Source organism: Myodes glareolus, chromosome 1 (assembly GCF_982192425.1).
Source record: "Myodes glareolus chromosome 1, mMyoGla1.1, whole genome shotgun sequence".
Classification (NCBI taxonomy): domain Eukaryota; kingdom Metazoa; phylum Chordata; class Mammalia; order Rodentia; family Cricetidae; genus Myodes; species Myodes glareolus.
Window position 1 is genome coordinate 52947936 of NC_142026.1, and position 27238 is coordinate 52975173.

General features: G+C 47.5%; 1 protein-coding gene and 1 pseudogene across 1 annotated transcript; one reads left to right on the plus strand and one right to left on the minus strand.

Moving 5' to 3' along the window:
• Positions 1 to 7192: 7192 nt before the first annotated feature.
• Positions 7193 to 19676, minus strand: LOC125409687 (large ribosomal subunit protein eL19 pseudogene; annotated as a pseudogene).
• Pdcd5 (programmed cell death 5) lies at positions 19548 to 25724 on the plus strand. Its single transcript, XM_048448800.3, has 6 exons — positions 19548 to 19740; positions 20831 to 20868; positions 23300 to 23361; positions 24037 to 24128; positions 25199 to 25270; positions 25560 to 25724. The coding sequence occupies exons 1-6, from the start codon at positions 19675 to 19677 to the stop codon at positions 25605 to 25607; spliced, it is 378 nt and encodes a 125-aa protein (XP_048304757.1). The 5' UTR covers positions 19548 to 19674; the 3' UTR covers positions 25608 to 25724.
• The last annotated feature ends 1514 nt before the right edge of the window (positions 25725 to 27238 follow it).

Sequence of the window (27238 nt, forward strand, 5' to 3'; positions counted from 1 at the left end):
TATTTTATATCTATGAGTGTTTGCCTGCATTTATTTATGTGAACCACATGTGTACCTGGTGTCTTTGAAGGCCAAAAAGACTTCCAATCTCTTGGACTGGGGTTATGAACAGACATGTGGATCCTAAGGAACTGAACTCGGGTCCTTTTCAAGAACAGCTAGTCCTCCTAGCCACTGAGCCAGCTCTCTTGCTCCAAGACTTCTTGTTTAAAAACCAGCTGGGTGATGGTGGCACACGTCTTTAATCCCAGCACTCGGGAGGCAGAGGCAGGAGGATCAAACTCTGTGAGTTTGAGGCCAGCCTGGTCTGCAGAGAGAGTTCCAGGACAGCCAGGACCACACAGAGAAACCCTGCCGCAATAACAAACAAACAAACAAATAAATAAATAATAAAGAACAACAACAAAAAACCCGACTCAGTAATTGTTTAGATCAACTGTTTTACTGCACGGACGTGAAATAGCCATAGAAAAACATGACAGGATGAATGGTGGGGTCGCTATAGCAGGCTTCTATTTGCTTGTTTGTAAAACATGGAGATACCCAGTACTAAGTGTGAACACACGGAACTGGCATGGTGGTGCACAGACAGCTTGGGTTTAAACCCAGTGTTAAAGGGACTGAGGCAGGAGAAACCCACGTGTAAGACTCTGTCTCAGAAACACAGCACAAAGGATAAAATCCACAAGTTTAGGCTTTCTCTGTCTTCGTGTGTGGCGTCCACACTAGTGTCTTTGATAACTTCCACCCACGGACCACAGACCATGACTGTGCAGAAGGTCTAGGGTCAGCTGATGAGGGCTGAGCTGTGGGGACGGACTGCAAGGGAGAAGCATTTTGGGTTCATGGTTTGCCCTTGGACCGGATGGGCTCCGGGAGGGGAGCCTCCTCTCCAGAGTCCCAGGGGAACTGGAGTTGTGGAAAGGATCCCCCTATGTGTCTGGGAGAGTGGGGGTAGCCTTGTGTGGAAGGTGGATGCTGAGAGGATCCCCTATGTGTGTGTGGGCGGGGGGTAGCCTTGGGTGGAAGGTGGCTGCCAGCGCACAGGAGATGGTTCTGGAGTCGAAGTTCTGCCAAGACAAACTGTGTGCTTTCCCTTCCTGCCTAGGTCAGAGGACTAAGGAATTTCCTAGTCAGACATCTGGTACCCATTGGTCAGCCCTAAGTGGGACATCCATCTTAACCCTCATCTTCCGTGTTCAAGAACATCATAGAAGGCGGAGCAGAAAGATGCATGAGCTGGAGGGTGGGGAGGAGGGCTGTGAAATGCTGTCTTCAGGACCTGACCCAGTCATTGAACCCATGAACTGGGAAACTGCCCAGAACATAGACGAGATCGGTCAACAGGCAGCCCTAATTGGAGAGAGAGATGGGAAGGGGGTAGGGAGAGAGGGGGGAAGGGGGAGGGGAGGGGAGAGGGAGAGGGAGGGAGGGAGGAAAGGAGGGTCAAAGAGATGGAGAAGAGAGAATATGAAGGGGAGAAGGACACACTGAGGTGCCTGATACAAGGAAGGAGTTGGGGGGCTCCTGGGGAGTGTGAGTTTGGGGTACATATGATGAAGATGTATTGTTTACATGAATGAAATTATCTAAGAACAAATACAAGATAGCCTGTTAAAATGCACACACATGCACGGAGAGAGAGAGAGAGAGAGAGAGAGAGAGAGAGAGAGAGAAAGGAAGAGGAGCATGGTCACACACACTTGTAATCCAAGGCTATTCTGGGCTGCACAATGAGTTCCAGGCCATCCTAAAGACACTTTGAGCCATGCTTAACACTGTCCATTGTTCTTCAAATGTTTACTCCTTAGTAAAAACAGATAAAGAAATTAGTCTCACAAATTGCACCGCTGCAATAATTTTGACCATAAAATTTCTAGCAAGGGTGCATATCAGGTGCCCACAGAGGCCAGAACTGGAAGTTGGATCTCTTATACCTGAAGTTATAAATGGCTGTGAGCGGCCCAGCGTGGCTTCTGGGAATTGGATTCAGGTTCCCTGTAAGAACAGTGAACTCCCTTAACCTCTGGGCCATCTCTGCAGCCCCTCACCTGTGCATGTGTCTGTATGTGTGTGAGACTGGTCCAGTGAATGCTCCTGCCTCCGATTCCCAAGTACTGGGACTGTAGGTGTGCATTATCAGGCCCAGCTGGATCCTATGGGGTTTGCTTTGGTTTTGATCTTTTCAAAACAGGGATTCTCTGTGTTGCCCTGGCTATCCTGGAACTAGCTCTATAGACCAGGCTGGCCTCAAACTCAGAGGTCCACCTGCCTCTGCTTCCCAAGTGCTGGGATTAAAGGTGTGCGCTATGCCCGGCTAGTTTCTTTAATTATCCTCTACACACATTAGGGGCAAAATAGTTATGGGTTGGTGGGGCGGGGGTAAATGTCGTCACCTTAGACATGCGGAAGGGAAAGAGGAGCAAAAGCAGTCCAGAATTTAGGGACGGCAAGCTTGCCAGGGAACGCCAAATCGTCACTTTCCCAAAAGACAAGTCTAGAGACACTACACACCCTTTTTGAAACACGACTCAAATTCAGATAAGTCATTTAATGTTTCAAAGCCACCCACCACGTGGTAACCAGAAGTTTCAGCGTCGCCTTGCTCTGGGAGTGCCTGTCCCCCTGTGGTTGTCAAGGCTTACCCTGAGGAGCCCAGCTACAGACCCCTCCCAGCTGCAGGACTGACAGAATGTGAGGTGCATGTCCATGATGGACGCTCTCCTGCCATACGGAAGAACGTCACATCGTTGAAGGAGAGTGTGTGGAACGGGAGACTGTGTGAAGAGAAAGCAGCCAGGCTACAAAAGACAAGTGCTCGACAGTTTCCCTCCTTGTGGGCTGGGGGTGGTGGTGCAGGATGGGAAAATAAAGGAGGCTGCTGGGGATCCGGGAGGGGAGAGTAAAGGTCACGATGAGGCACGGGTACAGTCCAAGTGCATATGTGGAAATAACAAAACCCTTTAGGTTTTAACTAATTTGGGGTTCACCACACGGTCTTCTCAACTTGTGTCCACACTGGAAACAGCTACATTAAAGTTAGACTCCGGATGGGAATGCTGGCTTAGATGAGATGTGCCCCCTCAAAGGCGTCTGTGCTGAAGGGCTAGCCTCTGCTACAGCAATGCTCACTGTGTGACTTAGGGACGAGAATTCGATCACCAGGACTCTGACTTCGTCACTGTGTCGACCCATTATTAGATTTGTCATTGAAAGGACAGCTAGATAGCTCAGTGGGTAAAGGCCCTTGCGGCCAGGCCTGATAACCTCAGTTTGGTTCCCAGGACCCACATGGTGGAAGAGGGCATCAGACTTCTGCGACTTGACCTCTGACCCCTCCATGTGCATGTGTGCACACATGCACACGCAGAGTAGATATGTAAAACGGAAAGACAGAGGACTGCTGCGAGGCAGCAGGTGGACGGTGGAGCCTCCCTGACGGAGGGTGTGGTGTGACTTTGAGGGTACACCTTGGCTCTGGCCCTTCTGGCCCTCTGCCTCCCAGCTGCCATCAGGTGACCAGCCTCCTCTGCCACTCAAGTCTGTCTCCATCTTGTCTCAGGCCCCAAACCGTGCAGCCAGCCAACCAGGAACTGGAACCTTGCGAGCCTTGAGCTCAGGGAGGTGAACCCTCCTCCAGCAAAGGAAAGCTAGCACAGAAAAGACACGTTTACTGTGGAAATTAGGTCCGTGGTGATCTGTCCTACAGCTCTAATGTGGCCATCCCATCCCTTCTCAGACTTTCGAAAATAGGTTTCTCAACCAGAAGACTGCATCGTGGGCCCTGTTGAGAGACTCCACCACTTTGGTTGTGAGAGACAGACAGAAGCTGGCAGTGGGCAGTGGGCACCGTGCTCCCCAAAGTTCTGAGGATTTCGGCACAGAGCCAAGCCCCACTCATCCCATACTGGCACCCCATGACCGTTTGAGGTGTCAAGCTGGGACTCCACTGAGAAGGACAAAACCAGATCAGATGGTGTGTGCTAACACCTAGGATCCAGAGCTATCCTGGAACAGTGTAGCCAGTAAGATCTTCATAAATGTTTGAGTATGCAGGAGTCAAAGCAGTGACACCCGCCAAAAGTAGTAATAAGAGATAAGAGGAAAATCTGTCGGTAAAGGCCATGCTGAAGATATATATCAATACATGATTTTTTTTTCTTTTTGCTGTAGTCTGAATGGCTGTGTCCTGAGTTGAAATGCTAGACCTCCCAAACTAATGGCATTAATAGGCAGGGATCCTTCAGAAGACCACAGCATGAACCCAGGACTGCTGGGGTTGACATTAGAGCCTTCTGGAAACAGAAGCAGACTGAAGATGCAGTTTAATTATAGAGTGCTTGCCTAGGGTGCACAGACATGAGGTCCTGAATCCAAATCCCCGGTACCCATGTAAAACACCACCCCCCAATACACACACACACACGGAAGACAGGCATGCTATGTAACCTCAGTGTCTCAGGATGGAGATGGGCAGGTTTGGAGAGTACCAGTCAGGACAACAGCAGACTGCATGTTCAAGAGAAGACCCTGCCTCAAGGGAATAAGGGGGAGAGCCGGAGGAAGGCAACGGACATCCTCCTCTGGCCGCCACACGCACAGGCATGGGTGTGCACACACATGTGAACACACACATCACATCCATGCGACACACTACATACCACACACATACGTACACACACACACACACACACTATACACCATACACAGAACACACACAAACACACCACAGACAACACACACCCTGTGAACACAACACATGCGCATTTCAGACACACACCCCCACAGACCACACAGACCACACACAAACCCACAAAAGGAAATAAGAGAAAATCTGTACACTTGACGGAAGCGGAACTGGAACGCAGACATGACAAGCCGCCACATAAATTGCCTCAGCTGAATCGAGACACTCAATTAGGCACTTAATTATCCTGAAGTGTATTGATGCCCTGTTTGAAGCGGCCCACCCCTTAGACTTCAGACAGACACACGGGTCAGCTCGCTCAGGAAGTCAGGCGTGTGGAGAGGGGAGGTGGCATTCATCAAGGCTCCCGGCCTCCCCCCTCCCACAGGGCTCAGGGCTCCTTGTCACTCAGGGTTCCCTTTGGAGAACTCCGAAATCTGAATGCTAAGTGTGGCTTCCTTCAGGACTCTGAGCAGAAGTCGTTCTGCAGCTCCCACCCTGAGTGACAGCTGATCCTTCTGGCCACCAAGGGTCATCCCGGGAACTGTTCTTGTTAAGCCTTCCGAGTCAGGCCCTGGTTGATGGAGTCTATTAACGGCCCCGCTGTAACGCACAGCGCAGGCAGTGGCTTGGGTCCCTGCTCCTGCTATTACATTATCACATCATTATACTCAGATTAGTTCTTCATACCCCTTGGACAGAGACGTGCTAATTTGGAGCCGTAGACATTAAAATCTTATAAAGTTCTCAAGCAAGTGACATTAGGCTCGGTTTCTTCATCTGGGTGTTCTATCAAGACAAATACGTGGGCATCTGGTTCCTATGGAGAGCAGATTCCTCCGTCTGTGAGCAAGTGACCCTATCAGACGTTCCTCTCCAGGCAGGGGGTTTGTGTATGTATGCATGAAGTACTGGGGACTGAACCTAGGGCCTTGCGCATGCTGGGCTACTAGGCAACCAGTCAACAATCCCTCAACTATAACAACAGCCCTCTTCATCTTTTAAATTTTAGTTTAAAATTGTTCTATGTGTACAGGGGTCTTGCCTGCATGTATGTCTTTGTGCCACGTGTGTGCTGGTGCCCACAGAGGCCAAGAAGAGGGTGTCGGATCCCCTGGAACTGGAGTCACAAACAGCTGTGAGCTACCATGTGGGTGCTGGGAATTGAACCTGAATCCTCTGGAAGAGCAGCCAGTGCTCTCAACTGCTGAGTAATCTCCAGCCCCTTAATTGTTTCCAGACTTGTTTATTTAGCTTTATGTGCATGAGTGTTTTGCACATACATTTGTACTGTGTGTGCCTGGTGCCTGTGGAAGTCAGAAGAGGGCGCTGCGTCTCCTGGAGCTGGTGTCACAGATGCTAATTCTGGGAATTGAACTTGGGTCCTCTGCAATACGTCCTCTTAACTGTTGATCTGTCTCTCCAGCCCCAGGGAATTTTTTTGTAACCTTTCATTTTTAGGCATGTGAATATATTTTTATTCCAAAGTTAAATATGCATGAAAGTCAATTAACTGTTAATTGAAGAAAAGCAAGTCATGTTACAGTGATTTCACATTCATTTAATAATTCATTATTAAAAATAAATCCATTATTTTGTTAAGAGTTACCTAACATATTTAGATAAATAAAGGGATAGGGAACTAACCAGATTGTTCCTTTCGACTTTTCATTTAAAGTTTATTTAGCTATTTACTTATTTGTTTATTTTTTGTGGGAACCAGTGGGTTTCTTGGGCTTCTAGAGCGCAGTGAGGGGTCGCTTACAGGAGGCTACATGGCCCTCAGGCAAATGCAGCAGTACAAAGTCACGTCCCATCGTGGGTGCCGACCTCATGGAAGGTGCCCAGGGCCCTGCTTTGCACGGCTTTTCATTTTCTGTGTAGTCTATAGAATCCCAAGCTCACTGCAGCCATCTGAATGACATCTGACCCTTCAGAAATATTGAAAGAAAAATGTGATGAGCCTCCACATAGCACTCTTCATTATTAATTGTGGTGGGGGTGGGGGCGGCAGGCAGGATACGTTCATTCGTGCAGTGCCCCAGAAGCCAGAAGAGGGCGACAGATTCCCTGGAAATGGAGCTACAAGAAGTTGGATGTGGGAAATGAACTCAGGTCTTCTGCAAGAGCAGTGTGCACTCCTAACCACTGAGCCATCACTCCAGCCCTGTCTTGGAGATCCGTGCTTGTTTGTTTGTGTGTTTCAAGATAGGGTCACTCTGTGTAGTCCTGGCTATCCTGGAACTCACTCTGTAGACCAGGCTGGCCTCAAACTCAACAGAGATCCTCCTGCTTCTGCTTCTGCCTCCTGAAGGCTGGGGTAGATCTTATCCTAGTGCCCACCTCCTGGATACACACTTTTTTTTTAAAGGCTTGTTTTATTTTAGTGACTGAACCACCTGAGGGCACAGGCAGCCCACTATGTACAGACTCGAGGAAAACTTTATTTCTTGGTCTCCTCCTTGGCAGGGTCTTGATGATCTCCTTCTTCTTAGCCTAGAGGCGCTAATCTCTGTGCTTTTGTGCTTTCTTGATCTTAGACCTTTGAGCCTTAGCCTGGGTGCAGGCCTTGCCTGCCTTCAGCTTGTGGATGTGCTCCAAGAGAATCTACTTGTCTTTGGAGACATCCCCTTTGACCTTCAGGTACAGGCTGTAGTACATGTGGCAGTCAATTCTTGGATTCACAGCATCTCCTGTAAAGTCGGCGCGGGAACTACATCCTTCTCACCCAGGTCACCTCCTCGGACACTCGAGCATTGGCAGTACCCTTCCGCTTCCCTATGCCCATTTGCCTGCTCTTCCATCGAGCCAAAGTGTTTTTCCAGCATCGAGCCTGGGAATGGACAGTCACAGGCTTCCGGATGTTCAACCCATCTTTGATCAGCTTCCAGATCTGCTGACCAGAGTTGGCGATTTCACTGGTCTCATTGGGGTCCATCCAACCAGACTTTTTTTTACCACAGCAGAGAATGCTAGAGGCAAGTCTCTTCTGTAGCCTGAGCATACTCAAGGCTGTGGACAGACGCAGCAGCAGCGTAAGGAAAGAGCTTGCCCCGCCCCCCGTTCCCCCGCCCCACCCCGTTCCCCCGCCCCCCTCCCACACGCGCAAACACAGTCTTAGTTCATCTCTGCTCCCTTGCTGTCATGAGGTGAGCAACTTGGCTCCATATTGACTCCCCACAATAATTCACTATCTCGCCACAGATACAAAAACAAGACAGCCAAGTGACCTTGAGCCGAAACCACGGTCAAAAGCAACGTTTTTCTTCTCGGCTGTAGTCTTTGGTGTTCTGCCACAGTTAGGGAGCTGACACAGAAAATGACTTAGCACTTGTCACACTGCAAATACCTCCCAGAGGATCATGCATTTGAACAGCTGGTTCCCTGGCTGATAATCTGGGGAGAGTTTGAAACCATTAGGAGGTAGGGCCTACCTAGAGGAAATGGGTTCCCTGTCCCCACTTCCAGACCAAATGTCCTTCATGCCCTGTCTTCCAGGGCAACGCGGCAAGCTGCTACAAGCTCAGGCCTCCATAGACAAGCCGCTCCAGCCACCATGCCTTCCCCATCATGAAAGTGTGAGCCAAACCACCCCTCCTCCCTTGCCTTGCTTCTGTCAGGAATCTTGTTATCTCAGGAGAGTGGTATCTAGTAGGTGAATTTTGCTTAAGTCAGTTAGAAGAAGACTTGCTTCAAAAAGCTATTTCTGGGGCTGGAGAGATAGGGCTCAATAGTTAGGAGCAGTTGCCGCCCTTGTAAGTTCAGTTACCAGCACACATGTGGGGTGGCTCACAACAACCTGTAACTCCAGCTCCAGGGACTCTGATGCCCTCTTCTGGCCTCCACAGGCATCTGCACTCATGTGCACACACCCACAGCTTAAGCTAAGTCTGGTGTCCTCTGAACATGTTTCCATCAGTCCTGAGGATCTTCGAGTTTGATTTGTACACACATATGTACTTTCAACTTTTCTCTACATCTGGAATCCATCATTTCAAGGAAGTCTTGGCTCCCTTTAGGAAGGAATGGTGCTTAGGGACCATGATCCAGGTATTGGGTTTTTACAGTTTCTGAGCCCTCTGCTGCGTATTTCCTTTGGGAAAATCCACACACACCACTACCCTACCACCAAAGTCTGGAAAGCAAAACAAAACTAATTTTTGGTTTCTGCTTGCTTCTTCCCTTTATCTGCCCTCATTTTCTTCCCAACTTTCTTTGGGCATCAGATCTTTGACAAAATGTTGGTGTATTTGAATGAAGACCCTGAACCCCTGACCCTAAGGACCCAGAGTTTGGAGGGAGTCAATGTCCTTTCTTTCCCACTGCATCCCCTAAGCTGAAATGGGTCATAAGAAGCTGTTTGGGGGGCTCCTTGGGAAGAAAAGAACCGCAGGAGATCATTTCCTAGTCAGATGTTTTCCCGGGGCTTGGGGAAAAGGAGGATTTTCATCTAATACAAATATCATTTGAATTTTAAAACACTATGTCTAATTGCTACTTATGACTATAGTAAAAATTGATTTTATACGCTGTAATTGTATGGTTTGAATATGTAATCAGAAATGCAAAGTTTGATGCCTTTGGTTTTAATTTGCATAACGAGTGTTTCTCGGCTTACTTATTTCAGCAGTGTTTGGATAGGAAGACACTTGTCTAATGAGGGATCAGATGCACACAGTCGGTCAACATCTTCTAGGGGTCTGGGCCTCCCCAAATGATGTCTTTCATTTCTTGTCATTATTGTGTTTGGCTCTTAACTGAACTGGTCCTTGCTTTAGTCATAGAAAGACATTCCATCTGCGAATCAGTTCTTGAATTCCTAAGTGCCCCAAGATTTAGATAATCCTGAGAGGTAAAAGGGTCAAATTTGCCTACCCCTTAACACATACGAAAGAAAGAAGATAAGAACTCTAGCTTGAGGGCCAGGAAGACGGCTCAGGGGTCAAGTGCACCTGCTGCTGCTTCAGATACTTCAGAGTATCGGGTTTCAGTTCCCTGCACCCACACGCGAAGTTTGATGCCTTTGGTTTAAACTGACACAATTAAAATAAATAAATTACATATTTAATTTACTAAACCCACTTATTTCAGCAATATCTGGGGGTAGGAACATGTTTTCCTAATAAGTGATCAGGTGCACACAATAGGTCAAGATCTCATAACTGCTCACAGCTTACTGTGACTCCAATTTCCAGGGATATGAAGCCCTCATCTGGCCTCTGAAGGTAATTGCAGGCATGCAGTGTATATACACACATGCAGACACACATACCCATAAGTAAATCTTGTAAAAGTGTAGTTTGTAACAGTCGTGGTGCTCTAGTGTTTTCATGAAAAGTTCTTCATAAACAAGAGATTGGGACATCTCATGATTCCCCAAAGAAGTAGGCTAAGCCATGGGCTGCCTGTCACTCGGGCCTCCCTGGAGTGGTAAAGCATGCTACTATATTAGCTCGGGTTTAGAAGTCCATTAGAGGGGCTAGAAAGATGTGGTCAGAGCGTATGCTGCTCCGGAGTTTGGTTGTACTCACACAATGGCTGTCAACTACCTGTAACTGGATCCAAGGGATCAGTGCCCTCTTCTGCCATCTGCAGACATTCATTGCACCTGGCACACATACATACACTCAGGCACATACAAGTAAAGTAAATAAATAATTAAAAATACAATGATCAGAAAATAAGGGCCCTGACTTGATCAATGATTTAATCTACTTACGAGCAGACTATTAGGAGATAGGGGGATTGTGGCAATGAGGGCTTGGTCACTGGGGTCACACCGTTGGGTACTCTGTCTTGCCTGGTCCCTCACTATTGCCAATCATGAACACAGCCACTCCTCTGTGTCTCCCTGCCCTGGGGGACTGAACACTTTCCTCCCTCACGTTGTTTGTGTCTGCTACTCTGTTACAGCAGAGTCTGGCTGGCTCAGTTCCCAGGAGTCATGACAAGAGGCAGAGCTTTGACAGAGTGCTTGGATCCGGAGGGCTCTGACATCATCAGAGGATCCATCCAGCGATGGTACCTAACGGGGGTGGGGAGGATGATGGAAACTCAGGAGTGGGGAGGAAGGGGGTCCTTGGAGGCACAGAGCTATATCTCAAGCCTAGACCCTTCCTCTTGTTTTCTCCCTCCCTCCTGGTCACAATGAGGCCATTCCTTTGCTCTAGCACATGACTGCCATCAAGATGCTGAGCTTCGGGCTGGAGAGATGGTTCAGCGGTTTAGAGCACTTGCTGCTCTATCAGAGGTCCTGAGTTCGTTGCCCAGCAACCACATGGTGGCTCACAACCATCTGTAATGATATCTGGTGCCCTCTTCTGGCCTGCAGGCATACATGAACACTCTACACATAATAAATAAATAAATCTTTTTTAAAAAAGGATGTTGAGCTTAAGCATGGGCCCCCTGAAGAGACACATGATAACCATGGTCTGAGGTCATGACCAACATGAACTTCTCCTAAACGTGATTCTCTCTAGCGTCTTGTCACAGCGACAGAAAGCAAATGATAAAGTCCGCAGAAATGTCCACTATTCATCCGAATATTTCACTATCACAGAATCGTGTGAGATATGTATATGTGTGTGTGTATATATGTATGCACACACACACACACACACACACACATATTGCAAGCTTTTCATTGTTGACAATGACATTTTTTGTTTTTTATCCAAACACACCCACTTGGGGAAAAAAAAAGATGGTATTCTTCTGAAGAAATCTAGAAATTGTGAACTAACCGCAATAATACAAACAAAATGCAAAATGATTTATGAAAAGATTTGGAGTCAGACAGAGGGCTTTTAATTTTAGAAAACAATTAATTCATGTCAAAATCAATTAAGGAGAAGCTTCTAATTCTTCAAACATTCTATACACTACTTTTTAAAATCTAATCACATGTCATTGGCCTCCTATGAAAAGAGTGTAAGTTGAGGGGCCGGGGGATAGCTCAGGGTTGAAGTGAACTGGAGGTGGGACCCCAGAACCCACTAGATGCCCGGTGGGTGTGGTAGTCCACCTGTAATTCCAGCCTCAGAAGGAAGAGAGACAGGAGATCTCCAGAACAAGCTGCCTATGCAGAACAGCTCCATCAATGAGCTCTGGGTTTGATTAGAAGGTCTGCCTCAATGACTAAGGTGGAAGAGAGATTGAGGATGATGTTGAATATCAAACTCGGGTCTTTACATACACACGTGTGCACACACATGTGCACCACACACACATGAAAATGGAAAATAAAGGAGTGGTTGAAGAATATGAGTAGGGGGGGCTGGAGAGATGGCTCAGTGGTTAAGAGCACTGACTGCTCTTCCAGAGGTCCTGAGTTCAATTCCCAGCAACCACATGGTGGCTCACAGCCATCTATAATGAGACCTGGCGCCCCCTTCTGGCATGCAGGCGCGCATGGAAGGAATGCTGTACACATAATAAGTAATTAAATCTTAAGGCAAGGAAAAGAGCCAAAGAAAAGCACAAGAAACACACAGAGATGCAGAGATGCGTTCCTACACACAGGACCCAAAGTAACAGGACCCCCGGGGAAGTGATGTCACACAGGTCTCTTAGCCTTGTTAAATGACAACCCTGTGTTCCAATGCTCTGGTCTCTTAATGCATGGCCTTAGTGATGTTCTGGGATAGTTCTCTCTTTTTGGTATATTGAGTGGTTGCTGCTGGACACCAATGTGCCAGGCTTTGATCTGAAACTCCAGCACGAGGAATTCTGTGAAGACACAGAGCAGAGACCCATCGACCAGGCAAGGAGAGCAGCCTCAGAAACCAAGCAGAATTGCTAGTGGCTTGTTGTAGCCATGGCGGGGCCCAGAGGTTCCATCTGCTCTTCCTCAAAAGGCAAATTGGGGGTGCTGCTGTGGTAGGTGAGCGGGCTGGGAGGGAAAAAAAAAAGAGAAGGCCCCAGCCAGCCCCTTGCTCATCAGGGAGGCTTCTGAAGAAGGAGACCCTTCTCACCTGCCTGCCTGCATCCTCTTTCTCTTCAGTCTGCCTTCTCCTGGGGTAGATGGACCCTGGAGCTTGGGTGATTTCCCTGGGGTAAGGATTGGGGGTGTTTCTAGACCTGTTTGTTGAGTGTTCATCTTTCCAGGAAGCATAATGAACACACCTTCACAGTCCTGAAGACGCCTGCTGGCTGACTCATTGATGTTGATAACTTTTGACTTGGGGTGCCGACAGCAAAATTTGTGGGAGGATTTTAATTCACAAAAATAATAGGTAAAACCATTTGGTCCTTTGCCACCAGCATTTATCTTGATATGAGAGCTGTGCATACATACACACATATATTCATATGCATACATTCCTGCGTGGCACAGTTGGCTTAATTATGAATGAGCGCATAGATGTAAGAAGCCTCCTCACACTGAATAGTAATTTTCTCTGACTTACAAAGTGGAAATTTAGATCAATCGCTTGTATTTGTTCAATTTTTTTTTTCAGCATTAGGGAATCAAACCCAGGGCCCTGCACATGGTGGGCGAGTGCTTTCTCATCCAGCCACAAGCTTAGGTTTTTAAGGACAGGGTCTCACTATGAAGCTCAGGATAGACTTGACTTACTATGTAGCCTAGGCTAGCCTTGACCATCATGATCATCCTGCCTCCATTTCCTCAGTTCTGATGTTACAATTGTAGGTATCAGGTCTGTTAAAAACATTCTCAAAAATCATCCAGAATTTTAGGATTTGTTTCTAGATAGATCAGAGTTATGAGGTTTATGAGTCACGGGAGGCAGATGGAGAAAGGTCAGAGCTGTAGCAGAGGAGTTTAGGGTGTTTAGAGCTGATGGTGGGTGCCTGTCACTCACGCCCACCCCCAGGACCGAGCATGCTATCAGACACTGAGTAGATGTAGAATGGCTCATCCGTCCGTCCGTCCGTCCGTCCGTCCATCCATCCATCCATCCATCCACTCATTATTTGGATTTTAGATTGAGATAGGATCTTGATATTCAGACCCCAATCTCACGATTCTCCTGCCTCAGCTACATACATGCTAGGATTATGAGCATGCATTACCATACCTGTCTACTTATTGGCTGTGATGGTTATTCTTGTGTCCACTTGACTGCACCTGGAATGAATTACAACCCAGAAATTGAGGGCACACTTGTGATCCGGACCTCCAGGCAAGAAGACAACAGGCCTTTGATCCGGATCCTGAGGATGAAAAGCACAGCCTTGATCTGGGCCACCCCTTCTGCCAGAAGAACAATGGAAGAAGGAAGGGTTTGTTCGTTTTTTTTTTTTTTTTTTTTGCCTGCTTGCCCTCTCCTTGTTGGCACGTCCATTCCTTCAACGGGATTGGAGCCTGCATTTCAGGACCCCAACATCCACAGAAGAGCAGCTGGGACATCCAGCCTTGTGGGACTGAGCAACTACTAGATTCTTAGACTTTCTATTCCCAGCTAGCCAGTGTTGGACTACAGCCTGAAAGTTATTCCAGTCATTCCAACAAATTCCCATCACACACACACACACACACACACACACACACACACACACACACACATAGAGAGGGGGGAGTTCATTCTATAAGCTGTGACTCTAGAGAACCTTGACTAATACATTTACTTATCCATGTATTGAGACACAGTCTCTCTGTGTTGCCCAACCAACCCTGTCCTGAATTCCAGGGCTCACATGATCTTCCTTCCACAGCTCCCCCACCAAGTAGCTAAAACTACAGGCACATGCCACTGCCCAGCTTAAAACACTTCTTGAATAAGTGGATGAATGAGCAATAAGACCAAGATGTCCTCTCCCCTGAGTCATACCTTTTTATGAAAACAAGTTTTTCAGATTGTGCTTTGCCCGAGAGGCTCAATTTTACAAACATATTTTGATTTCATTCTGAGTGTGGTGGGTGACTCTGAACCTGTGTGGACACGTAAACACCATAAAACACTTGGCACAGACTGGTAATAACTTATTCCTAAAACAGAAAGAGGGTAGAGAGATAGCTCAGTGGTTAAGAGCACTGGATACTCTTCCAGAGGACCTGGGTTCAATTCCCAGTATCCATATGGCAGCTCACATTCATCTGTAACTCCAGTTCCAGCGAGATATGACGCCCCCTTCTGGCCTCCACAGGCACTGCACACATGTGGTCCAATACAGTGTTTTTAACCAAAAGGACACTGGATGCCCAATAACGTGTTCTTTGTAGATGCAATGCTGTGCTCTTAAACCACAATATAGGGTAAATATTTGCTTTCTGTTGCTGTGACAAAGTCATGGCCAAGAGTAACCCGGAAAGGGTTTATTTACCCTCTGCCAAACAGTTTCATCACTGAGAGACATTAGGGCTGAAACTCAAGGTAGGAACCTGGAGGTAGGAACTGAGGTAGAGACCATGAAGGAAAGCTGCTTACTGACTTGCTCACTGTGGCTTGCTCAGCCTGTGTTCTTATACAGCTCAGGACCATCTGCTTCAGGGTAGCACCACCCATGGTGAGCTGGGCTCTCCTAAGTCAATCATCAATCAAGAAAATGCCCCACGGGCTTGCCTACAGGACAATCTAATGAAGGCATTTTCCCTGGTGACTATGACTTGTAGCAAGCCAAAAAAAAAAAAACCAAAAAAAAACCAAACAAAACAACAACAACCAGTATGGTAAACATAAATTTAAACTATTGTTTTATTTTTATGAGTAGTATGTGTGTGCTTGAGTGTGTATGTGTGGTATGTGTGCATGTGGGTGCCCCTGAGAGGCCAGAAGAGGATGCTGGATGCCCTGGAACTGCAATCATAAGTTGTAAGACCGCATGTGGATACTGGGCACCAAACCCACGTCTTTTACAAGAGCAGTGAGTGCTTTTAACTGGTGACCCATCTCTCCAGTCCTGGAAGAATAACTTTTATATGCACTGGGTGGAAATCATGAGATTGGCCTGACTATAAGGACCAGTAACCAAACTTGCCGTGACCCCAAGCGATGCCGGCGCAGTTGAAGAAGCATTTGTCAGTCGGTATCTCAGCCTCTGCTCTTGCTAACCATCTACTTACACAGCGAGTTTGATGTGGGAGAGAGGGGTCCATCGCGCTCTTGGATAGATTAGAGGGCAAGAGCACCGAAAGGAAGGAATCAGGGAGGTGCCAACCACGACGCTCTGCCAGGGAGAGAGGTCCTGAGCAGGCAATTGGGCATGCATCTACAACTGCTGCGGCAGGAGACTGACCAGCCGGCCAGCCTCCTGCATTTTGCTGTCGTTGGTGGCTTTCATCGCATTTTCCATGACATAGCTGATCAGCTGATGCCCCGTAGCTGAGAGACGGCCGGGAAGCAGTCAGTGAAGGTACAAACCCTGGGTGTGGGAGATGACAACACACAACGTGCAGCAAGAGCCACACCGAAGCCCCAACTCCCCCACCAAGCCGCCTGAGGCTTTTGAAGTGTGACTCTGTGCCTATAGGCCCTCAATGGAGCATGGATTTCCAGCAACGGGGATGTACGGGGGGAGATTAGAGCCCTGTCTGTGAGGACATACTGTGTGTCACACAGCAACAGTCCTGGTCCCTTCTGCTTTGTAGTATAACGAGGAACTTGATCTCTTTTGGTAGAGTATGGGCTCCCTCTGCTGCTGACAGGAGACAGCCAGGGCTTTGCTGCCTGGGGCCTTGAGGATATCAAGCAGAAGAAGGTGGCCTGACCAGGGAATAAAAGGATGGGGGTTAGCATGGCAGAGGAACCAATGGATGCTGTATGCATTGCCCCTGTGGGTTCTAGGATTGCTGTCCAGTCTAGCTGCTGTCACATGAGCACCAAGAACTGAAAGCAATGGCCAATACAAGGACAAGGAGGCCAGGGAATACCGTGTGTGTCACCTGTGCATTTTCCATGTTTTCCTCCCTCCCCGCGCGCGCGCGCATACCCATGTGTGCTGTATGTCAGTAACCTCTGAGTTATTCCTCTAGAGGGGAAGGCTGGTGAGACCCAGGAGGTGGACCATTATTCTTTGACACCAGCATAAGACCCCATACTCCAAAGCAACTTGTAGACTTCGTTGGCTCAATCCTAGTCTGCCAGGGTCCCAGGACTGGGTTGGCTCCCAGGGCTGGATTTGCTCCTGGCTTCTGCTCCTGGTGGAGTTTGTTTCCTCAGGCCCTCTCTGTCCTAGGTGGCCCATTCAGTCCCACTCCTGTGGAATTCCAGAAGGAAGAGTTTATTGGGGCTTATGGTTCTAGGGGGGGAGGAGTCAAAAATGGCATGGCAGTTGGTGGCTAGAGCAAGAAGTGTACAGATCACATCTTCAACCAGGAACATGGAACAGAGAGACCCAACAGGAAGGTGGTGAGGCTATAAGTTTAAAAAAGCGCATCCCCAGTGGCATACTTCCTCCAGTAGCAAGGGTCCACCTCCTAAAGGTCCCATCTTCAAATAGCACCACTAATTGGAAACCAAGTGTTCAAATACATGAGTCAACGGGATACATTTCTCATTCCAAACACAATAGAAGTAAGCAAACTGTCTCCTCTAGGCAATTGTCACCTGGCAGGAGGGGAGACTCACCAGATGAGAGGTTTCTCAGGCCTAGACACTGCCTCCAGTTGTGCAGAGAGCTCCAGGGTTGCAGCTTTCATGGGTCCCCATCACCCATACTGGGGTGGGCTCCTCACACATGCTCCTGTCTGTAACCCCAGTAAAAATGCTAAGATCCACAAAGTTGGACTTTGATGTTAATTTGGTCTGTTTTCATGGTTCCCTTTCTGGGTTAAATTGATGAATACTGTGTCTTCCTGGGGAAAATCTACCACTCTAGGGTGCACTTGTGTGTTTAGACATGCATGAATGTGGAGGCCGGAGGTGTTTGCAGTTGTTTGTATTTTTTGACTTTTAGGCTCTTTGAGGGGCCCATCACCTAGTTCCCAAATAAATACACACGGAGACTTATTATCTACAAACACCTGGTCTTAACTTGATCTGTGTCTAGCCAGCTTTCCTTAACTGAAATTATCCCATTTATCTTTTGCCTCTGGGCTTGTACCCTTCTCTATTTCTTTATGTCTCTTCTTTCCTTCTTATTCTGTATCTGGCTCTGTGACTGAGTGACTGGCCCCTTCTTTTCTCCATCCTTCATCTTCCCTTCTCTCTTCGTCTCCTTCTATTTATTCTCCCAGCCTGGCAGCTCAGCCTATTTCTCTCACCTGGCTTACTATTGGCCTTTCAGCTCTTTATTGGAGCAATCAGGTGTTCTAGGCAGGCAAAGTAACCCAGCTTCACAGAGTTAAACAAATGCAGCAGAAAGGCATGCAACACACATCTTTGCATCAGTAAACAAATATTCCACAGCATAAACAAATGTAACACACTTTCTTCTGAGGGAAGGCATTTAGATGGGGCTGGCTGACAGTTTCAGCGATTTAGCCCACTATTATTACGGCAGGAAGCATGGCGTAGCTCAGACAGCCACCGTGCAGGAGAGGTAGCTGGGAGTTCTACACCTGGATCAGCAGGCTGCAGGAGAATGGCACTGGGCCTGATTTGAGCACTTGAAACCTCAAAGACCCAGCAACAGGCTTCCTCAGCAAGGTCATACCTACCCCAACAAGGTCACACCTCCTAATTGTGTAATTGTCCCCTTCCCAGCCTATGGGAGCCATTTTCATTCAGAGCACCAGTAACAAAGAGCCCATGAATATATATTTAAACTGACTGAAGGGGATTGCAGGCTGGCATTGCACACCAATAGTGATAAGCGCTTTACCTACAATAGATGCAAAGTGAAAATGAGGCCAAACGGATGTAGGCATCTAAAGTGCTTTATCCAGTGCGTATGTTCAGTCATGAAAGCAATGAAACAGAGCGGGGAGAACTTGTCTGTTTGGAGACAAGGTCTCACTCTGGAGGGGCAAGCTGATCTCCAAGTCTAGATTCCCCTGCCTCAGACGCCCCTGGATTGGCAGAGCTGATAGGTAAATACCACCAAGTCTAGTTAGGAATGAAGTTATGTCACATGGAAGGTATTCGATGGGCTGGAGGGATGCTTCAGTGGTTAAAATTGTGATTCCAGAGGATCAGAGTTCTATTCCCAACACTCTGTCAAGTAGTTCAAACTTGCCTGGAACTCCAGCTCCTGGGATCTGACGCTAGGCCCTGAAGCACCCCCCCCCCCCACACACACACACTGAAAATGGTTAGGTATATTTTGTCATAATTAAAATATATACACCTCAAGTAAGTCACAGGATTGGAGAACTGAACTTTTTTTTTTCAGCCGCTCCACCCCATACCGAGACCCCCACTTCAAAAGCAGGGTGTGTGTGTGTATACTGACAGAGTTCACACACCCACAACATCTTCTCGGAGAAGGGCCTGGGGGTGGGGGTAAGGCAGACAGGGTATCCATTACACTTTGCAGCACGGCCGCCAATCTCTAGGGATCATTTGCATCCCCCATCCCAGCCTCCATCTGACTTTGCTTTCACTTTTTTTTTTTTTAATGACCAGGTACTCTCTTCCACTTTCTCCTCACAGTTACCCGTCTCAATCCGCTAGAAGTCTCAATCCGCTAGAAACAATCAACTAGGTTGATTTACTAGGTGCCTGTAAAAAAAATGTGCTACCATCGCCACAATCCAGTTCTAAACCATTTCCAATCCCCACTTCGCCTTTCCAAGCCCCCGCGTTTCACCATGGAAGCTGTCAGTAAACTGCACTATTATCCTTACTAATCGATGTCTTATAGCTAGACGATTTCGGGTAGGGGGTAAGAAGCGTCCTATTAGAGCGGCTCTGTGCAGCCTATCATCGAAGTATCGGTCCTCTGCAAGGCGCCCTGGTAGGGGCGGAGCAGCCGCGGCTCGGGACTCTATCTTTGATGCCTGAGCGCCCCTCGCGCCTGCGCAGTAGCCGGCGTCGGACTCGCGCTGAGGAGCTCCGCTCCGGGTGGACCCCCGGAGTTGCCGGTGCGGCTGCGCGACCCCCGACGGCGGCTGCGGCTGCGCGACGTGGGACGGCCGCGCCATGGCGGACGAAGAGCTAGAGGCGCTGAGGAAGCAGAGGCTAGCGGAGCTGCAGGCCAAGCATGGGGTGAGCGGGCAGGTTGCTGGGGCGCCGCCCTCACTCCGGGCAAGGGCTCCCAGCGTCGGTTCGTGGAGCACGGCTCCCCCCCCCCCATAGCTCCTTATGTGTGTGTGGGGTTGGGGATGCCCTGGAGGTCGCCTCAGCCCCTTCGAGTCGCGCGGGGTCCCGCGTGGGCCTGGTGCGGGTCGGGGTGTGCGCGTCCTCGGGTCGCTCCCATATCTCGGCCTTGGCCGCCGTCGAGCCTGGTGCCAACCCCGCCGGAATTCTGGTCATCTGGGATTCGGTCTGGCTGGCCGGAAGGCAGTACCGTGTAGAGAGAGGGGTCCTGTGACCCCTGAGTGCGGAGGACACCGGCCCGACGGCGGCGTGTCCCCGGCCGGAATCAGAAGCTGGACCCCAGAGTCGGTGCTCAGCCCCCGCGGTGCCGTCTAGGAGGGAGTAGCGGGCTGGAAACGCGTCGCAGGGCCAACGCTAGTGATGGTGGGTGGCCTCGGTGGCAGCGCCCTTTGTACCAGCATCCCTCAGGCCAAGCCAGGGTGTCTTCAGAGAGTCTTCTTACAGGCAGAAGTAGGGCTCCGTGGTTCAGGGCCTCTCCAGGGACTGTGTGTGTTCTCAAACATTCTATCAGATTGTGACTTTAGAAACTCGTCCTCACTTTGTAAATGTGGGGCTGGGGGTGGGCGTTAGCCTGGGCCACAGTGCTAGCCTGGTCTGTTTGACACCCTCCTTCCCTTCCCCAGGGTCCACCCTCAGCTCTTCCATATTTAATAGAACAAAACATTGCAAATGGAAACCAACTCACTGATTTTTGTAAGGCCTAGTTTCCACCCCAGGAGCCGATCATAGCAGAAAGAAAACCGAATAAACTCTTTTTGTTTTCATTTGTTTGTTCTTTTGCTTTCTTTAGAGGTGGGGATCTCTGCCTGTAGCCCAGGCTGGCCTGACACGTGAGGTCGTCCTGCCTCAAGCACTAACTAGGGTTTTAGATGTGTGTCACCTCGCCCTTTCTCCCACCCGGCAGTACCTTCTATTTTTCTCTTCCTCTTTTCAAACTCCACTCGATTAAAAGGTAAAATTATCCTTTTTTCCCCCCCAGGATCCTGGTGATGCAGCCCAACAGGAAGCAAAGCAAAGGTATGAACCAGAATTGGAACTTTCTGAAAGGGTGGCTTCAGAGATTGAATTTGTCTCTTTTACTTAGTTGTTTTAATTGGTTTGACTTAACAGATTTCCTAAGGATGATTTACTAATAAGTCCGTCCGCATCAGGGTAGTTCCCTTTTTAGTTTGATTCAGTAAATACTCTTGGCATTCCCTTAATGCCTTGTTTTAAAGTTTTGCCTGATGCCTCTCTAAATATAATAGTAGAATGACTTCATAGGGATTTCTCGACCCAGGCCTCACAGTAAGTGTTCAGTAAACATTAATGTCCCCGCTGTTTTACCCCTGCACGTGGCAGAGCACACAAGTTCAAACATACATTTGGTGGGCGAACACACCCTACTTTTGCCTCTTCCCTTCCTGGGGTGTACTGCAGATCTGAGCGCTCAGTCAAGTGGTTCCTTGTTCCCCACTCCCTCTTCCCTGGTAGTGTAAATTCAGACAGCAGCCTGCAAGGTTAAACCTCTAAGCCGCCGTTCTCCGAGGAGCTGGTTTCATTTTCCTTCTCCACTCAGGATCTCTTATCTAGGGTCTTCTTTGAATACATAAAGCTCACGCATCTAGTCTCCACTGCTTGGGAGGCTGAGACAGGATCTCACGTTCAGTCCTGCTTGGGTAACTTAGCAAACCTCAAACTGGAAAAAGAAAATTAAGAGGGGCTGGGGAAGGGGGCTGGAGAGATGGCTCAGAGGTTAAGAGCATTGCCTGCTCTTCCAAAGGTCCTGAGTTCAAGTCCCAGCAACCACATGGTGGCTCACAACCATCTGTAATGGGGTCTGGTGCCCTCTTCTGGCCTGCAGGCATACACACAGACAGAATATTGTATACATAATAAAATAAATAAATATTTAAAAAAAAAAAAAGAGGGGCTGGGGATGTAGTGCAGAGATAGAGCGTTTTCCAGCATCTGCAGAGCTCTAGGTTCGAATACCAGTATGGCGAAAACAGATTGGTGTGTCTTATAACCCACAGCATCTTAGTTAGATTCAGAAACTCTGAGAAAATGACCTGAGGAAATAAAGTTTAAGTCCAGTTCCCAAAGCCCTTGCTAGTGGGCACAACTAGCCCCAGCCGTTCTGCCAGACCATGGCTGCTGCTGTCTGTCTAATAGGTTCCTTGGATGGTTGCCTTGGATAAATATTTTAAGTCTCCTATGTTATAGAATATTATTTTCAGATGTGTTATGTTTGTTTATGCTGCAGAACATTTGCTTTAATGATGCAAAGATGTTGGATTCTTTTTTGTTGCATTTGTTTAACTCTGTGAAGCTGTTTCTTTGCCTGTCTAAAACACCTGATTGCTCTAATAAAGAACTGAACAGCCAATTCTAAGGCAGGAGAAAGGCTAGGCGGAGCAGGCAGGGAGAGAGGATACATGGGACAAATCTGAGAGGGAGAGAGGATCGAGCAATGAGGAAAGGGGAGGAGGCCATTAGGGGCCGGCTACACAGCTAAGCCATGGAGTAAGAAGGAAAGAAAGGTACACAGAATAGAGAAATATAAAAACCTAGAGGATAATTTAAGTTAAGAAAAGCTGGCTAGAAACAAGCCAAGTTAAGGCTGGGCGTTCATAAGTAAGAATAAAACGCTGTGTGATTGGGAGCTGGGTGACAGGCCCTCACAAAGAGTAAAAAACAACCAAATACACTCCTACTTAGAGTCTTAACGCAGGGTGAGGTGGCACAGACCTGTGATCCTAGTACTTGGGAAACTGAAGGAAGTTGAGTTGAAGACCAGCCTTGACCACACAGTCAATTCCAAGCCAGCTTGAGCTCTGTAGCTAAGCTTTATCTCCTAAGAAGTTTGATAGTTTGCCATGGTTCCTACTTGAGTATTCAGGAGGAAGTAAGAATAAATGCAGACCTAGAAGTCACAGGATCTGGCTCTACCTCGGCCACAGTTTTTCAGAGTCTCCGGGTTTCTGTATCCTCCCTAAAGAAAGCACACTTGTTCTCTCTTAACTTCCAAGACTCCACTACAGCATTGTAGCACGTTCCGCACTAGGTACTTAATGGTTGTTGAAATGAAATACTACGTGAAATAGTGGCCTGCCATTCTGATAGGTGTACACCAGAGAGCTGCCTCTTAGAAGGCAAAAGCACCTAGCATCGTGCAGTCCATGAAGCACAGGTGTCTCATAGTGGCCTGCTGGATGGCTCAACAGGGAGGGGCATTTGCCACCAAGCCTGATGATCTGAGCTTGGTCCTCAGGACCCACATGGTGAGAGGCGAGAACTGTCTCCCCAGAATTGTTCTTCAACCACCATATGTACGCTGAGATGTGTGCGCCCCCACAATAAATAAATAAATGTAAAGATTCTTTTACAGAGGCATTGAATAAATGACTTTGTACTCAGCATGCTGACAGCTTAGTTCTAATCTTTTGTGACCTTTGTTTTGTTATAGGGAAGCAGAAATGAGAAACAGTATCTTAGCCCAAGTTCTGGATCAGTCAGCCCGGGCCAGGTGTAAGCATCTTCAATTTCCTTTATCCCCATAAAATTAGCTTGAGGTAATTGGATGGGTGGATGCATACATGGGGTCACTGCTCTCGTCAGAGCAGTTGTTTAAGGTACTGGAGATGCTTTGTCCGGAAACCTGGACAAAACCTGGAGAGAGTCACTACTGTTGAACGCAGTCCCTGCCTTAGGAAGATGTCCCTTGAGGACATTCAGAAGGTTTTAAGGGTTCACTCTTGAGCAGTCAGAGTTGTGGTGAGGGCTAGGGGTTGATTGTATTCTGGGTTTTAGTGCTATGCCTGCAGTTTTTATAGTAAAATCTGAAAGAAAACCACATAGAAAAGAATGAACCTGTCAGAGTAAACTAGCATCTTTTCTTTTGAAAACCGAATCCAGCCTCTGTTTAGAAGAGGCCGCTGTAGATGAATCATGCCGTCATTTCATAGGCATCATGACCAGAGCAGGAGTTTAGAACCTGAGAGCTCAAGTGTAACCTTGGCTCGCCCACCATACTGAATACTTGAATACTTGAGACTGAGAGGCGTAACTGTACTGTCTGCCCTAACTACCCTTTGCTATTGGCAGACATAAGCTTGTGAAATACTTTGGAAGTGTCAATGGATAGTTTTAAGGTATAATTAGTGCATTTAATCTTCACGCTTTTTTATGTTTTTTGTTTTTTAGTAAGTAACTTAGCACTTGTAAAACCTGAAAAAACTAAAGCAGTAGAGAACTACCTTATCCAGATGGCGCGGTATGGACAGCTAAGCGGGAAGGTAAGCCCCGACTGCCTGAAGGAGTGTGTTGTTGCCTGCAGTCTGGAAGATGGCTCAGCAGTTACAGTGCTTGTTCTCTCGCAGAAGGTGGAGCTTGGTGCTTAGTACCCGCATCAGGCAGCTCACAACTGCCTGTAACTCCAGCTCCAGCAGATCCAGTGCCCTGATCTCTATGCATGCATATGGTTCATATAGATAGATACATTGTAGCAGAATACAAAATATGCACTTGATTTTTTTTTAAAGGTTTATTTATTTATTATGTATACAACTGTCTGTCTCTATGTATGCCCAGAGGGCGCCATATCTTATTCAGATGGTTATGAGCCACCATGTGGGTGCTGGGAATTGAACTCAGGACCTCTGGAAGAGCAGCCAGTGCTCTTAACCTCTGAGCCATCTCTCCAGCCCTTGCACTTGAATTTTTAAAACTTAAAAAGTCAGCTGTACCAAATAATTTCCATATTTGAATATACAATTCTTGCTGACTCAAAAGTTTTAAAAGAGAGAATAATCACCCCTACTGTAAATCTTGAGTGATGATTGCCTGTCCTAAAATGTTCAGCTTTCTCCTTTCGTGGTATTGTGTGGAATATCATCACTTGTATCAATGTGACTTGGTGACCATTAGTCACCAGCCTCAAATTGTTCCTGCGCTGGAATAGGGGTTGTAGGCATCAACTAAAACACCACAGTGTTTGTAGAAGCTAGACTTTTTTTTTTCTTGCACTTATGAAGGGGAGGTTGAAGTCCTTGGTTTGTGTGTGTCTGACTATATCACCGTGAAGACTATAAGCCCTGTCTGCACTGGGCTGGAGCTGGAAAGAACCAGCTTTTCTGAGGATGTTGTCTTTGGGGTGGTCTGGGCAGAGGTGGCGTATCCATACCTGTGACCTTCCATTGCTTTGCTAGCAGTGACAAAGGTGGCCTTAAACCCACTCACTTTCCTGAGGGCTGTCCCTCTACTTCCTCCTGATCTATTCCTGCACCTTGGAGAGAGGAGAGACTTCATGATTGGTCTGCTTAGAGATGGTGTATGCTTTGACACACTTTTTTCTTTCTGGTTATAGGTGTCAGAACAAGGTTTAATAGAAATACTTGAGAAGGTCAGCCAACAGACAGAAAAGAAAACAACAGTTAAAGTAAGTGCCCCACGTGCATGGCAGAAGGCGCGGTTGTGTCGTTTTCAGTGTGCGCCTGAACAATCGGTGCTTTTGAGCTTTTAGACACTGATTTGTCTGATGTGGTTGGGAGCAGTCTGGCTATGTGGAGAGTGTAATGTTAAGATTCTTACCTTTAATTACTCCTCTTCACTTACTAAGTTGTTTCAAAAATGCACACAAAGAAGCCTCACTTGAGTAATTAAAAATGTTTTTCTCAGAAAATTGGAGGCTTTAGAAAGTGTCTGACATTCCTTTAATTTTCCCCTAGTTCAACAGAAGAAAAGTAATGGACTCCGATGAAGATGATGATTACTAAGAGGAAATGCTTAGACTTATGGAGCAGCGCCTAGGGCAGTTACAACCTTTTAAATGTTTACTTTGTTTATTGTCTATATATGCCTTTTGAAAAAATAAACTTGTTACTCAAACTAAAGCAGTTTGAGTTTTTCAGAATCACAGGCCTCTCTCAAGAAGATCTGCATTTTGAATAATTTTTCTTTTCCTTCCAAAAACTTCCAAAAATGGTGCCCATGCAAGTTTACCCTTTGCAGCTGGGATGTTAACATGGGTGGAGAAATAGGAGCTGTGCCAGCATGCTGCAGCCAGAGACATCAGGGGAGTAAAACTCTGGGCAGCCGGATCTGCTTTAAGATCTGAACACATCAAGCCGGGCGGTGGTGGCACAAGCCTTTAATCCTAGCACTCGGGAAGCAGAGGCAGAGGCAGAGGCAGGTGGATCTCTGTGAGTTCGAGGCCAGCCTGGTCTACAAGAGCGAGTTTCAGGACAGGCCCCAAAGCTACACGGGAAACCCTGTCTCGACAAACCAGAAAAAAAAAAAAAATCTGAGTACATCTAGCACTCTTAAGGCAGAACTTGTAGAAGCTGGGACTATTCTTTTTCCTGCAGGTAGCATTTCAAATTCCCAGCTTTTGATTTATTTTACTTTCCAGAGTTGTTGAGTTTATTCAACAAATACCATTCTGATCTAAAACAACTAGAGTGGCACTTTTGCAAATAACTATGACACCTGGGGTAACTGTTGGACAGTGACGTGTTTACAAGAGGAGTAGGCTAGGGTGAGGGCTCCATGCTGACCAGCTCGGGACACGGTTCTTTTTCCAGCACCCATGTTGGGCAGCTCACAACAGCCTGTACCTCCAGCTCAAGGGGATCAGACATCCTCTAAGCCTCAGAAACCTACACATGAGCCCCCTTATAAGCACACAAACATAATAATAAAAATAAATCGAAAAAATGCAAAAAAAGTGAATTGTCAGTTTGTGTTCAGGATGGCACCATCGTGGTCGATCTGCCGATGGGTTTTGTGGGTGGTTTTGGTCCAGAGGGTTTTTGTTGAATATGCTTTGGGTTTGTTGTTGCTGTTATGTCAAAGCCGGTCTCCACTCTCCATTTAGCCAAGGATGATCTCAGACCGATGATTTCCTGCCTCCACATCTCTAGTGCTGAGATTACATAAGTGTACCACACCTGCTCTTTGTGATGCTGGGAACTGAACACAGAACTTCATGAGTGCTAAGTAAACGATGCAAACCTTCAAATTACCAGTTCTACTTAAAATTTGCTTTATGGCTCATTGATATGAAATGCTAGAAAGATACCTGACATGTCTCTGCAAGTTCTGTTACATGTTTCCTTACAGTCACCAGTCCCGATGCATGAGGTGTGTTGTCAAAGGACACATGGGAATGGAAAGTTGACTGTACAAGGATGGGGTCCTGAAGACAGCTAACAAGCTATGTGCAGTCAGCCTGCAGGCGGGGCGCTGGCAGTACTTGGAATTACAAACACGGGTTTGAGCATTGCCAATTTTAATGGCTATCTCAAGTTTTCCTTTTAAGTGGGGAAGGCAACTGCAGAAACACATGGAAGAATAATTGCTGCAGTACTCAGGGCAGTGGTTAGCCAGTGAGCCTGGGCCCTGAGGA